This window comes from Cupressus sempervirens, chromosome 3, assembly GCF_028749045.1.
Source record: "Cupressus sempervirens isolate cs-2001-9-10 chromosome 3, ASM2874904v1, whole genome shotgun sequence".
Classification (NCBI taxonomy): Eukaryota; Viridiplantae; Streptophyta; class Pinopsida; order Cupressales; family Cupressaceae; genus Cupressus; species Cupressus sempervirens.
In genome coordinates this window covers 195,958,252-195,973,551 of record NC_143120.1, presented here as the reverse complement: position 1 = coordinate 195,973,551, position 15,300 = coordinate 195,958,252, and the positions used below count along the sequence as shown (strand labels likewise).

General features: G+C 33.6%; 1 protein-coding gene and 1 long non-coding RNA gene across 2 annotated transcripts; one reads left to right on the top strand and one right to left on the bottom strand.

The window, feature by feature from the left end:
• Nucleotides 1-1,163: 1,163 nt before the first annotated feature.
• LOC149565483 (Serine/Threonine-kinase) lies at nt 1,164-3,824 on the bottom strand. Its single transcript, XM_089819025.1, has 2 exons — nt 3,604-3,824; nt 1,164-2,065 (listed from the first exon to the last, which is right to left on the bottom strand). Exons 1-2 carry the CDS (start codon nt 3,636-3,638, stop codon nt 1,417-1,419), a joined length of 684 nt encoding a protein of 227 aa, XP_089675151.1. The 5' UTR covers nt 3,639-3,824; the 3' UTR covers nt 1,164-1,416.
• LOC149565482 (uncharacterized) lies at nt 2,065-4,649 on the top strand. Its single transcript, XR_016362047.1, has 2 exons — nt 2,065-2,883; nt 4,365-4,649. It is a non-coding gene; the product is annotated as an uncharacterized LOC149565482 (long non-coding RNA).
• The last annotated feature ends 10,651 nt before the right edge of the window (nt 4,650-15,300 follow it).

The window sequence follows — 15,300 nt, the reverse complement described above, 5'->3', positions numbered from 1 at the left end:
TATTTATTTGCTCGTAAACAATATTTCATTTGAAATTAAAATATAATAATGTTATTGTACTTCACTTAACATCATTAAGATGTTTCAAGATGATGCAAAATTATAAATACAAAATTCAAAGATAAAAATATATATGATAAAGAAATAGACTTTATATAAAATATATGAAATATATTAGTTATTTAAGAAAACTATTACATTATAAATTATGTTTAATAACACAATTGTATTTTTTTTGATAGAAATATAATTAGTTATTAAATGTATATATATATATATATTTGATAGGTAAACACCGAAGCTTAGGTTATTTATTATTATTAAGATTAATTATTATTATATGTTAATCAAACCTAAACCTTCCCGACTCGCAATATACCGATGTGTTTTAGACTCTTGCCTAGTTATTAAAAATATTATTACATTATAAAATATGTTTAATAACATCATTTTATATATTTGTAATAGAAAATATAATTATATTACTACATCATATTTATTTAATAATTTATAATTTTAAAATTTTTACAAATATAGTTTAAATAGCAATATAAATATTTTAACCAATATCAATATATCAATATAATCTAAATAGAAAACAAACTTGTCAAAATTATAGATAAATAAATTAAAATCAAAATAATCAAACTATAAGGTTGCTTTATATGTTTTTTTTATGAATAGTTGTTTCATTAAGGGTGAACTCAACCCTTTTTTGTGAATGGTAACCTTAGTATATTATTTATTAATAGAAAAGGATTATTCAATCAAAGAAAATAAATTATTAAATTAATATAATTCAACTGTAAAAGTTGATCCCTTATGAAATTAATTGGTTGAAATTAACTAGTTAAAAATAGTTCGATTCCTATGATTTTTTACCCATAGCATTAAATATGATACCATCTCCACATCTAAATCCTTGTTTTTGTTGAAGCATTCAAAATGACAAATGAAAAAAGTCTACACCAATAGTTATGTACCCTCATGTTTTATTAATGTATTGTTATAATATCACATAATTTGTTACTTTCAAGATTTAAAAATAAATTTCAGTCAAGTATCATTCATGATTAATCCTCATAATATGATTCAAAATTCTTTTTGAAAAACAATTTCTTACATAAAACAACCATGAATCTTCAACATGCTAACCTGGAATCTCTACCAAATATTATGAAAATATATTTCAAAAATATTAAAAACATATTTCAAAATATATCCAAAAATTAAAGGGCTTGGCTTATGGCAGCACATCATCTTCCCATCCATTGGCAAAGAAAGGCTTTTCTTCTTGAAAATATGCACAATACAGAACAATTTAAGCTCATACAATTTAAACCTCGCCATGGATTTGGGATTCAAGATACAGATAATTCTACTGGATGAAAGAGGAGGGAAAATCTTCCGAAAAAATCACTCACACTGAATATGATTGTAAGCAACACGACTGAGAGGACTAGGGCCGATCTGCCGCCTCTTCAATGAATTCCTCCTCTGTATGAAAGCAAATTCATTTCTTCTCTTCATCATCATCATCGCCTCTTCTTCGATCACAGCTTTTCTCATCAGAGAATTCTCCATCACAGATTTCCCCCTGAAAACCCTCCTCCGCGGCGGTGAAGCGGCGGCAATAGCGGTGACGGCGCCGTTCACCACCACCGCCTGAGCGGCGCCGCCGTTCGACAGCCTCCCCTTCACAAACCCCGCCTGCTCCGAAGCGTTGCTCCGCCTCGGCGGAAGAACACCATGATCGCCGCCTCCGCCGGCGGCTGCGGCGGGGGCGTAGGACACGGGAGCGCAGAGGAAGCTTCTCGAGAGCGAGGAAGGGTATGAGAGCGTCCGCGGCGGGGTTCTTGGCGGCGTTACGGAGGCCGGGGCGCTGCTGTAAAAGGCGCACCCGGGAGGAGGGGCGGATTTGGCGGAGGAAGAAGTGCTGAAGCATTTGCGGAGCTTGGCGTACTTTGAGGCGGCGGAGCAGTGATCAGGCGAGGGCGGCGGCGGCCTCAGAACGATCCGCCACAAATTCGCCACCTGCATTTTCGCCTTCTGGTACCACGCCTTCCTGCGATTACAAGCACACATTTCTCAGTAGATTATAGAGATTTGCATCAAAATGTTATATTTCCAGGGCACAATTTGTAATCTGGGGGATTACAAGATCACATTTCTCAGTTAATTATAGAGATTGGCGTCAATATGTGATTGTTCTAGGGCACAACTTGTAATTTGGGGGATCACAAGAACATATTTCGAAGCAGATTATACAGATTTGCATCAAAATGTGTTTGTTCTAGGGCACGATGTGTAAATTGGGGATTTAAATGGTGCTGTGTTCGAGTCTTCGGAATGGACGAGCTCGGTCTTTGTTGAGTTAGTCGTGTGAATTTTGGTCAGGGGTTTACCTTTTACTGGGCCGGGTCATTGTTTGGATGGGTAATCTTACCAGATTTGCTCCAAATGGAAGCATTTTGGTCTGTTTTTCTTCGTATGGACCGTGTTTGATAATTACTCCTGTAAGCTGTGGCCGACGGGAAAAACACGTTTGGGGTACAATTTTTCTTCTTGACCAACCTGGTTTGACATTTACTCCTACGAGCTTCGGTCAATAGAAGAAAAACAAAAACGTACCTGAGTTTTCTCGTGATGGACCAGGTTTTGACAGGTTTTGGTCAAGAATCATGACGAAATAGGTTGACAGTTGATCTTATGAACTTGGGTCAACACTGCAACAGTTGATCTTATGGGCTTGACTCAAGAGTCATGACGAAACAGGGTTGATAGTTAATCCTAGACGCTTAATTAAAGACAAACGTTTCAAAGTCCAGATTATGGATAACAGTTGATCCTGTAATGGTCTGATCAAGGATCACGACGAAGCAGGTTTGACAGTAAATCCTAGAAGCTTCATGTTATACATGTGAAAATTTTCAGTCTACATTTGAATTTTCATGAATCTGACATGTTTTCATCAATATTGGAATGAATCATAGAATATAATCTGAACCGGTAATAGAAAAACCTTTAACCTAACAACTTTGAACTTATAAACACTATTTAAACAAGTCCTATTTTCCTCCATATCAGACCAGGTTTCCCTCCGGCAATCACTCCAATGAGATTTTATGTGAAAGAACATACAACAATGGTCATGTTCTGCCTGAATCTCTTCATGACAGTTAATCCTATGAGTTTGGGTCAAGAATCATGGCAAAACATGCCTAACAGCCAATCCTGAAAGCTCTGCTGAATACATTAAATTTTCACAGTTTATGTTATGGTATATGAAAGGTTATGAATTCTGACTGTAAAAATATTTAATGAATCAAAGAATATGATTTAAAACATTGATACAAAAAATCTCGACACAATCAAAGCTCTGGTTAGCAGGTCCTGCTTTTCTCCATATTAGACCAGGGTTGTTAGTCCTATGAGATTTGATGAAAAAGGATACACGAATAGTCATGTTCGTGTTCTATCTGAGTATCTTCATAATAGATCAAGCCACCATTAATGGCAGCTAATTCTGTGAGCTCTGATGAACCAGAAAATTCAAAAAAACAAGAACAAAATCTGTTCACAGAATAAACAACATGCGCGTACCTTGATTTGGGCTTCTTGGGGTTATTATCTTGCATCAATAATGCCCAGAGATTTCAAGGAAGCAATAGCGGAAAGAGAGGGGCAATGGAGTGAAGCATTTTACACGAAATCTATGCTATGAAGTGTGCAAAGCCATGAAATTTCTGGTGTGGGCTGGCTAAGATCATCAAACCGATGAATGCTTTATGGGTTATAGCACATTTTGAAGACAGTTCGAAATTTCTGGTGGTACAAAAACAATGCGCACTAAAAGAAAATGAGTGTGGGGTCTCTTCTATGAGTGGACCCATTTGCATTTGCATTTGCATTTCCATTTCTTCTCTCTCCATTCTTTTTTTCCAGTTCAGACACTAATTAAGCTTAATTATTTAATTTTCTTCCTGTCTTTCAACGGTTCAAATTGGTAATGATTGGGTGCACTCAAGAGCTGTTCTACATGCCTTGAATTCCATGTGACTGTTTCGAGTTGTTTCCTGTTGAGAACATGAGGGGACCATCTTTTCAAATTATTTAATTACATTTATGCATTCGATGCTTCAAATTCTTTATTCTTTTCTGCAACTTCAAGTTATCTTTCTTACTTGTGATTCATCACAAATTTACTCAAAACTTTCCTCTTCGTGCCAGCCCAAACTCAAGTGAAATCGATGCATTCCTAAAATGTTGGCATTAGTTTTCCAATACTTGGCTCTAATTTATGCATCTAGAAAAAGATATAAAGCTCATCTTTTTCCTGTTTTTTTGGTTGATGGAGGGTTCAGACTTGAAGTCTGTGAGCTACCAGAGCTACCAACTAGCGAAGGCCACCACATAGACTTTGTAAGGACCTGATACCGCTGCGAGCTACCAACCAGCGAAGGCCACCACATAGACTTTGTAGGGACCCAATATGTGCCCACTCGTGCCTGGGACATCGTAAGGGATGAAGCTGGGATTGTGCCCAAGATAATTTTGAATGCTATAAAGCTCTTTTCACAATAGAATCCTTGTTGAAAATTAAATTATTAAATTGTAATTCTTTTATGGTATATAATAATTTTTTTTTTTAGAATAACATGATAATATGTTTCACTTTATATTAGCAATAGTAATTTTAAAAATGTCATCAATTTCAATCTTGTCTCTAATTATACCTTCTCTTTAAGTATTGTAAAATACACTTGAAATTGAAGATAATTTTATGTTTAAATATTATTTCTTAAATAAAAATAATTGACATTCTTCACAAATTTGTATACACAACAGTTTATAAGGATAAAGATGTTTTATTCTTAATAAGAAATATTCATAGTATTTAGAGGTGGTGGATTAAACTAAAAACTTCAAAAAAAAAATTTCATATATACACTTCCTTTAACTAAATACGTCTTACATGTTTATACTTTTAAGATACTTTCTTTTTGTTTATTTTCAATTATTTTTTGTTATCCCATAAATCAGTGTAAGCCTTTCCTAAACATTAATATCATTATCATCATTTATTGGAAGTATACAAAAGATTAAAGAATATATACCACAAAAGCAAAAAGCTTTTTGCATTGGAATAAAAAGAAATCTATCATTCTATACAAGATACCTTATGAGCTGGAATACTTCACTGCCTAAAACTTGTTAAATGTTATCCTGCATAGAATATGTTTGTGTTGATCCACATGTGAAAAGGGAAGGAATAACACATAATAATATGCAAGGGATATGATTCAAGATCATAATTAAATAAGAGAGGAAAAATAATGTAATTCAACAACATAATTAAAGGTTCAGGTACCTTTCCAACAATGGAAGCATGGCATCTATTTTGGTCAAGGAGAAAAAGTGATAAACTTCATGATGCACTTTATTACAATTTGAAATTAAATTCTCCTTTTGTTTAGCATGTCACAATGCATTCACAAAGGGCAAAACTACGTAGAAAGAATATAAGTTTTCTTAGATGGATATATTAACAAAGCAGGGTATTTTATTATCTATACATATAACACAATGACAAAGGGTTATATTTTTCCAAAGTCGAAAGAATAAAATATATGTAAGATATTACTTTTGATTAATGGATAATTAAATTATTGAATTAAATGTTTTGATAAATAATATTTATTATTATATGTTAAGTTTGAATAGACTTGAATTCAAGATCTTTTACATGAGAGGCTCACAATTTACTATTGTGCTATAGGCTATTGTCTAAATGATTCATTAATTATGTAGATATATTATTGATGAATAAAAATTAATTTGAAATTAGTATATGTCATGTTTATCATTTTGGGATATCTTGTAAGATTATAAAATTGATTTGAATTTTGAGATTTAATCTTTGTCTGATATATTTCTTCTAATATTGTGAGTTTGATCTCGCATAACTATTAGAATGTCAATTTTCATTTGTTTAGAAATTCTTGAACTACGCTTAATTGAAAAATAGTTTTTAATGTTTAAGGACAATTGATTATATACGTCCTTAGACCACCCTTGCACTAAAACTAATTTTGGATGTTTGATAGTGATCCATAAATTAAATGAGATACTCCCAAATAGCTCATCAACAAAGAACACACGATACTTCTGACAAACGTCGTCGAGTTATGCCTAATGATGAGTTATACAAGTGTATACTTAGACAACCATTTTATATAGAAAAAAGAGTTCACAAACACATTTAGTCTCATGATATTAAATATAATCTTTTCATGATCTTTATATGATTATGTTTTAATTAACATTTTCCCTTATATTTCTTAAATGTCTTAACATTTTGATCTTCTATTGTAGCTACTAAAAAATGCTCCACTGCTTGGCCTCCCTTTTTTAACATCTCTTCTATATTGTGTGTTTGATCTTTTTCATTCATCGACATTGAGTCATTCCTTATTACTTAAATATTGAAAATTACTTAATTAATTACTAATTTTCATCCCTAATTTGCATCATATTCTAATCAATATGACTTGATCAATCATGCACAATAAATGATCTTTTTAAAGCTAATCCTTTTTCGTATCAATTTCATGAAATTGATCAATTTGTCCTCTTTAGGGTAAGCAACCATTGATTTATCCCTTATTTCCTAAGTCTCAATCTTCATTAAATAAATCTTATTTATTTATCTCTTTTCCCGTGTCTTGTAATTATTTGATTACTATTAATTAGTTGGCTAATAATGAGTTATGGGAACTAATAATTCCTTAAGGCCCAGTTTGATTGTTGGCATAGAAATCAGAAATTAGAAATGAAAATGGGAATGGGAATGAAGATTTAGAATGAGAATTGTGATTTGTTGTTCTCTATCTATTTTGTTAACCAAATTGAAATTGGAATTAAATTGCCAGGTGAGCACCAAGAGATCCTCCTGTAGCATTGCCTTTTCCAATATAAACAAATACACTTGCATTTTGCATAAGTGATCTTGTGGCAATTAAGGCAGTGTGAGATCCATGACCGTCTGAATCATGCAGAGAGTGAAACAAATTCTTTCCAAATGACTCCAATGCCCCATTTTATGACTCAAATCCTCTGAAATAGTAATGTGCTATGATTATTTTCCTGCAAGTTATGATTTCAATTTACAGTCAAGTCATGCCTAGAATAGAATTAGCCGAGTCTATGGTTTTTTATTGCTTGCTTGAAAGATCATATATTCAATTCCAAAAACTAATACTCACCTCCATTGTCTTCTAGGATTTAATTTTTTAGATTTCTAGTTAATTGGTATTTTGTGCATTATGAAGCTATAGCAATACTTCGGAATTTAATTTACTAGATTTTGAGTTAAATTTTTTATTGAGCTCTATTTCATTAGTGGTCAATTTTGCATATTGTAACCAATGCAAATTGCCACCAAGGGTGAGTTGGATCTCAAATTGTTGAGCTCAATGTGTTCACTGGTGCAGATTGAAGGCCAATGAAGTTGATGACAAACTGCTTAGGCTTGCTACCAAAAATGCTTGAATGTATTTGCATATCTTGAACTTCAATCAACCCTACCTCTACAACTAACATTTATATGATCCTCCCTAAATCTGTTCTTGTCACATTTGATAGTCTTAAGAAAACTTGAAATTTTGATTAAAAAGTCAAAAACAATGAGAATAGGAATGACCTTTTTCAATAACAACTATTTTTTGGAATGGACATATGCTCATTTTAGGGGTGAAATGGGAATATGTATTCTTATTCTCTATTTTGATTTGGCGCACCAAATGGAGAATACAAAACATATCCTTAATTTCCTTTTCCTATTCAAACAACCAAACGGGCCCTAAATTCCCTATTCCTAATTTGTGAGAATAATGGATTTCAAAATTCAAATAATCTTGCATTTCCAAAAGGAATTCAATCCTTAATTTTAGCCACCATCCTACTAATTTTCTTTCATCCCCTAATTGTGCTTTCACCTCCTATTTTCTAGCCACCATGTTTCCTCTTGCCTTTTCTTACTAATTTAGCCTACCAGTTCCCCTCAAAATTCCCAATTGTACACCAGTTTGCCAATTTTGTGATTCTCAATAAAAACTCTATAAAATGACTTGATTTATTTCAATCTATGAACTAAATCTTTCAAATCTTCTCATAACTATTGTCATTTTTCTTTCATGGATAAGTGCAAAATCGTCATGGGGGTTACATATTAGCTCTTTGAGAAGCAATAAGGACCATTGAAGTTCGATTAAGAGTGTCTTTTTTGGCATATTTTACATATCTCTTCTTAATTGCTTTAATGTTATGTTAGGATCTTGTGTTGTATGCATTTATGGTTTTGTACTAGTTGACTCTAGCATACAATGGCTATGATTTTCTGCCCTACACCTATCTATGCTTATTTTTTTACATTTGACTCTTACCGAAGGATGAGAATCTTGACCTTTAATCACATGTGATATCTACAACAATAGTTATAAATTTCTCTTTATTCCTAATGAGCTCGTTGACTCAAACATTTGCACCCATGTTTGACGTGTTATCTCTAGGCAACCTTGTGTAACATGAAAATAACCTCCAAGTGTTGGACTTGTGCTTTGAGGATGAATATTTGGAGAACGCTGACTTCCTTACAATCAGGATGCACCTAACTATTGGTTTAAGGGAAAAGGGAGAAGGATAACATGAAATTTAAATGTTGAAAGGGTAAGGAGGTGATGCACTAGATTAAAACTTGGTTACTCTCTTTTCCTACAGTTACACAAACTATGAACAAAGCACCTAAATACTCTAATCTTGACTTCAATCTGCCTTCCCAAGGAAGCACGTGTAGGCTAAAACTAATGAGATGTTGCAGAGAAACATGTTCAAAAGACAACATTCATGAATAGGTTAGACACAACTTATGAACTTGGGAAACTAGAAGAGAAATTGGTGCAGAAGCACCTCAAAGCCAAGATGAACACATGAAGGAACTAGAGACCAAAGATGGAGTTCAAGAAGTCTCAAGGGTCAATTATGATGTTTTGAATCCCATTATGGCTTTTTGGTGTAACACATTTAATGTAATGTTCAATTGTCCTAGTGGGTCTAGAAGAACTATAGGACCAAAATATAAGTTGTAATGGGACAAGGTTGGAAAGGGTTTATGATTTGATAAATCATGTATTAGAACCTAACTCAAGGGTTTTGTAATGGTTGAGAGTCATTTAGAGGTCATTTATGGGAGTCAGGGATTTGAGTTTTCATATCCTAATGACTAGTTAGGAATGAGTAGGACTAGAGAAAATATATTGTTTTGGGTTGTGTAATGAACTGATTTGATTTTAATCATTTGGGGGAAGTTGAATTAAGGCCTATAAATCCTGTAGAAGGTATTGCATATGAAAAGTGGAAGGTATTGTATGGAAGAACAATTATGAGATCAATAAAAATACACATTTCTTACATTTTGGTTCATTGTTTTGAATGTTGTTGTAGAATAGATTTTGAAGATTGGTTTTCCCTATGTTATGACTATTCTATAAACATTTGGTACATGTCCATTTGAATCCTTAAAGTTCTAAATTTTTATTACATTGTGCTAACAGGTTTATAACAGGGTCATAAATCCAACTATTTTGAGTGAATCAATGGGTTGTGGATCCTTTTTGTGAATGATCCTTTCTTTTTCTCATAAAATGGATCTAGTGTAACATATTATTGATGCTACTAATTGATTTATGATAGGAGAAGACCATATGACTAGTCTACACCATGGAGTTGGTTTGGAAATGACATGAAATTGATGTCATAGTTATTGTGATATAGAATCTACCATAAGGAGATAACATTTTTATGCCAAAAACATTTAGGGCGTGTCCTAGAGATGGTGATTGATTTGGTCATAGTAGAATTGGGAAGTGGGATTCCAAGAAGCCCTAATTTTGGGTTTAAATTGGTGAGGGTTTGGTGCTTTTCTTATAAGGTGAAGTCATTTGGTCAAAGGGTCAGTAAATCCTTTATTTGACATCATAATACAACTCACTTGAGAGTTTGGGGGTAAATGTTCCTATCACTTTCTTTGGACAAGTGACCTAATTTTGGAGTAGTTTGGCTTAGTCTATATGGTTGGTCCAAAACCACCCTATATGAATTTGGTATGTGTTATAGAGTGTCCAAATTGGTATGCTAACTAGGGATTAGTTTGTTTGATGTTTTGGGAGAATTTGGCGAAAAGGACAGAAAATATGGTTTTGAGACCTAATTGAAGATTTAGGCCTAATTGAGTGCCTAGAGTGGGTTTTGTGAAAAGATCTATTTATAGGATTTTTTGAGAAGTTGAAACATATTTTTTGGAGCATAATAAGACATTCCAAGGTGTAGAAACAAGAGATCAAGATTTAGTACCTTTAAGGGTGTTTAGAGGTTATAAGAACACTTAGTCTTTTGAGTAATCATACAAAGTTTGACATCCAATTAATAAATTGAATCACATCCTTTTGGTTTTGCATCAAAAATAATCCATACAAGGAAATAACATGCATAATATATTAGACTAGCAATATAAGGTAAAATAAACATTTCTATTCATAAAAAGCACAAATGGAATTACAATTATAGAGCATAATACTACCTTAATGAATCAGATAAGAGCCTCTAAAAATATGTACAACATTTCCTTTTAAATATATTAGGCATAAATTAGGTTACAACGTTTGAGTTTGAACTCCAACTTCAGTGGAGTCAAGTTACATAATGCAAGTTAATAAATATTAATTAAAATCTAATCTTGTGTGTACACTTGATCATGAAGTGATAAGAAATGGGCCAATAAATGCCCATGCAGTCAAGAAAAACGTGCCCATACCCTTTGCAAGTGGAAACATAGGAAGAAAAAGTGTTAGCGTCATGTGTGGAACCCAAAAAATGCACTTCAACATTAAAAATTATGCTCTCAGGTCATATCTAATCCACCAACAAAAATTAATGCATGTACGAAAACAGACAATGTCTTTTCCCTATGCATATGTCGAAGAAGAAAGAAGATGTTACTCAATAGGATTTATTGAGTAACATTTTCCATCAAGATGGAACAAAAACTTCCATCGATAAACCATTTTACTTGATGGAAAAAACACACAATACCATTTTGCCTTGTGCACCTTCACACTAAAAAAATCTTCTCAAACTATGTGCCACATGGTGCCCTCCTATTTGTCTCACACCTTCTACATCACACACCTTGTCACAACTAACTTGCCACATGTAATGATCCCATGGTCCCATGAACCCTCTCTTTCCTCCTTAGCCTAGATCATAGGATCCCACCTCATGTCACATGAGTCCACTTGATCATTTCAAACTATATTCCAAATACCATCTTCTCATTGTTCTATAACCCACCATGTCACCACTATGAAATAGCCAACCTCATCTCCACATCATGGCCCATACTTCCAATTGTTGTCATCCCACATTCATGTGATGACATCACCTCTTGTCACACTTGATTATGGGATCATGGGTTCATGAAATTTGACTCGCAGGTCCTGCTTGGCCTCCTTGGTTCTTGTGCCACATGGTGCTCTAGACTCACTCCTTGATCACCAACTCACCAGCCATGCCACTCAAACAACGCATATGAATCCACTAAATTAACTATGAAAACATCCTACAAGTCACATGGATCCCACACACAATAACTAATTCCTTGCGAAAAGAAAACATGCTTTATTGGCACTTCATTTGCTGTGAGTTTGCACATAAATTATTTTTTCAAGTTCTTATTCTTTGTGAATTTGGGACAAATGTCCCAATCCATTTTCCTACCCAATAAATATTGTGTGCCTAGAAAGGAGAGACCCACAATTTTTTTGTCTACTTGAGAAGATAAGAGCCATCAATATAACATAGATTATTGGATGTCTCAAAAAATTTCTAGCAATAAGATAAGTTACACTGATGGTGGAAACACATAATGTTTTCAACTGTCTAAGAAGAAAACATTGTACACTTCATGTGCCAACAACAAAGAGAACTTAACCCATAAAAAGTGTCTTTGATATGCTATTTGTAATGGGCTGAAGGGGGGTAAAAAATGTTAACATTTCTAGTGACTCAAGGGGCATAGAGTCATTAGCATAAAAAACCTGATGCATTCAACGTAAAATCTGCAACTCTACAACTTGGCAAAACATCAATTTTTTCTATCTCCAGGAGGGAAACAATTGCTCTTGTGCACTTCTTGGGAGGTTAGGAACATCTAACCTACCATGTAAAAAAAATTACAAATACAAACATTAAACAAAGTCATCGACTGGCTTGTTGAAGCAGTTTCCCTTCCTTACTAATTTCTTATTTCTTTTATGCATCTGGGGAACTAGATAAAACAAAAAGTATGATAGACATGCTATTGTATTTTGGAATACCTTCCCAATGCTAAGAAAACAAAAACTATCTAGTACCAAGACATTGTCTTTTTGAGCAAGATACACTTGCTCCTCTTTGTGATACTCATCCTCCTGCTTTGAGATAAGCATGACCAAGGGAAACATGTTGATTTTCTCTAGAACCCAATGCTTTATGGGGCATCCTCTTAATTTTTTTGGGTCTAAGAAATCAACCTTGACCTCACTGGTGCACTCTACAAATTTGGTATCCTACGGGTTTAAAAGTGGCTCCTCTTTTTTCTTATTAAGAGATGATATCCATCTCTTCCTCATGCTTCTCATAAACCACTTTCTTGGGAGCTACTTATATAATGTCAATCCTTGAGAACAAGTCCATTATGATAATAGAAAACTCATCTTCTAGCTTTTACCTTGCATTTACCTTTCCTTCTTCCTTTTTCTCATGCTTGTCTTCTTGCTACAATTTGATAATTCTTCTCTTCTTCTTTTTATAGCAGGTATGATCTTCCATCACATCTTAAGAATGCTCAATTTTTATTTTTTCCTCAAGGAAAGGATAATCTTTGTTCTTTCCTTTCCTGCAAAGTTTAGTTTAGGTGCATCCTAATTGTAAGGAAGTCAACCTTCTCTAAATATTCATCTTCAAAGTGCAAGTCCCACACTTGGAGGTTCTTTCCATGTTACACAAGGTTTTTATAGGGACATACTATTGGAAACTTACAATTGGAAAAATTGTTGTTTTTTCATTGATGTCATATCTATTGATGAGACATATTGCCACCTAATCTAAATGTCATATCTATTTGATTGATGAAGAGGATTTGAAAAGTTTCTCATAATAATAACACCTACAGGACATGTTGAGTTATGAAAAGGAAGTTACAATGGACATTTGATTAGATAGACTTTGATAAGGCAAAGTGATTGTTTATGTCAAGAAAGCTAAGCAAAGTCAAGCATAAGTATAAAATAAAATTAGTGCCGAGTAATGCTAGTGTCAATCAAGCTCAGTTAGTACAAAGAAAATCTAGTGTTCATTGAGCATTAGCATCACCTGAACCATACAATTGATGCTGAGCTAGAAAGCTTTATAGTGATCAAGTATTTCATTGATGACCAAGTACCATAATTTATAGATTTCTGAGTGGCAATATAAGAATGAATTCAGGGAAATTATGAGATCAAGTTGACTCAATTGATTTCTTGGGAGATGTAAACCATGTTGAAGATAAGATTGATGAGTTGTATAATTGAATTCAAGAGAGGATTAGGTAGAGACCCAAAAATTGAATTCTAGAGAAGTTTCTAGAAGAAGATCAAGAAGATGAACATATACAGTGAATTGAGTTGAATCTGATTGTAAACCCTAAGATCTAAGGTGGATATAGAAAATGATAAAGCACAAGTTGTCCATTTAAAGAGATATAAATCCGAAAAAAAAAAGTGTGTGTGTGTGTGTGTGTGTGTGTGTGTGTGTGTGTGTGAGCATGTGCATGTGTGAATATGAAGCTTTTATGTGAAGAGATGCATTTAGAGCAAGGTTGATTAGAAATGCATGAGTAAGTGAATGTGAAGCTAACAGAGAAATCTTGCAGACATGATGCTATTATTGATAAGTACATTAGTAGAAGGCTTAGGTGTTGATGAGAAGAGTGGACTAATTGCTTGAAGGATCCTCTCCCTATTTCATAAGTCCTTACTCTCTCTTAAGTATCATCACTCTATATAATCCTCTATTACTTAAGTCTACAACCTTCTTCCTTGGTTATAATCTCCATGAGAACTTTGGCTTGGATTTTTTCCTCCAAAATTGCCTCTATTTCTAAAATTTATTCCTACCATACCTTTGTTAGCACTTATCTCAACCTTTCTCCTCAAAATTCATTCTTCCCTTAGGGAAAATTATAAACACTTGTGCACTGTCTCTATTGCCAACATACTCACTTCATCTTGTATATGCATTCTTAACACATTGAAGTACCTTTCTAGTTTCTCTAATTCAGCCTCATGTCTTTTTGATATGAGAATAAACTCATGGAACTCCTTTGTATACCTATTCACATCTCAATCTCTATGTCTAAGTTTTTGTAATATCTTCTGCATCTGGACTTCATAGTCAATTGGTAGGAATTGAATCTTAGTTCATGCCTTTATTCTCTTCCATAAGTTTATCACACTTCTTCCTTCCTTGACCCTCTCACCTTGCACAAAAGTTAGAACCTTTCAACTTATCTTTTTCAAATTTAACCCTTTTTTCTTTAGGGACCTCCTTGTATTCAAAATAGTTATTTATAGTTTCAACTCAATCTATCACTTCTTCTAGATCCATATATCCACTAAACATCAACAATCCTTTTGTGGAATCCCTACTTATTGACTTTAGGGCTTCTACAAAGGCTTCTTGATTTGCAAAAAACTATACACCTTCCTAGGGACTTCTTCTTCCCCATTAGTATCACATTCTCCTTCCTCTTGTTTTCCTTAATTTCTCTACAATTGTCCAAGCTTGGCTTCTAGAATTTCTTCTACAAAATTCTTAATGGAATCCTAGTATATATTTTTAGAAGATACATTGCTAGCCTCTTTAAAATATTCTTCTTGCACTAACATATACTAGGATTACACTACCTAAGAGATATAATTCTAACACTGATACCAATATGTTGAGGAGACAATAATTTTGGATGGGTCTCTAAGTTCAATGTATCTCCTTTTAGTCTACCGTGCCAAATTATAATTCTTCCTTCTCAAGAAGATACCTCTTCTTTTTTTCTTCTCACCAAACCATCCTTTATACCTTTTTAATAAGAATACAAGGATCATTTATGTCCCTTTCTTGATAACTTACTAGTTCACAATAATTATTCCAAATATGACTTAGTATGCT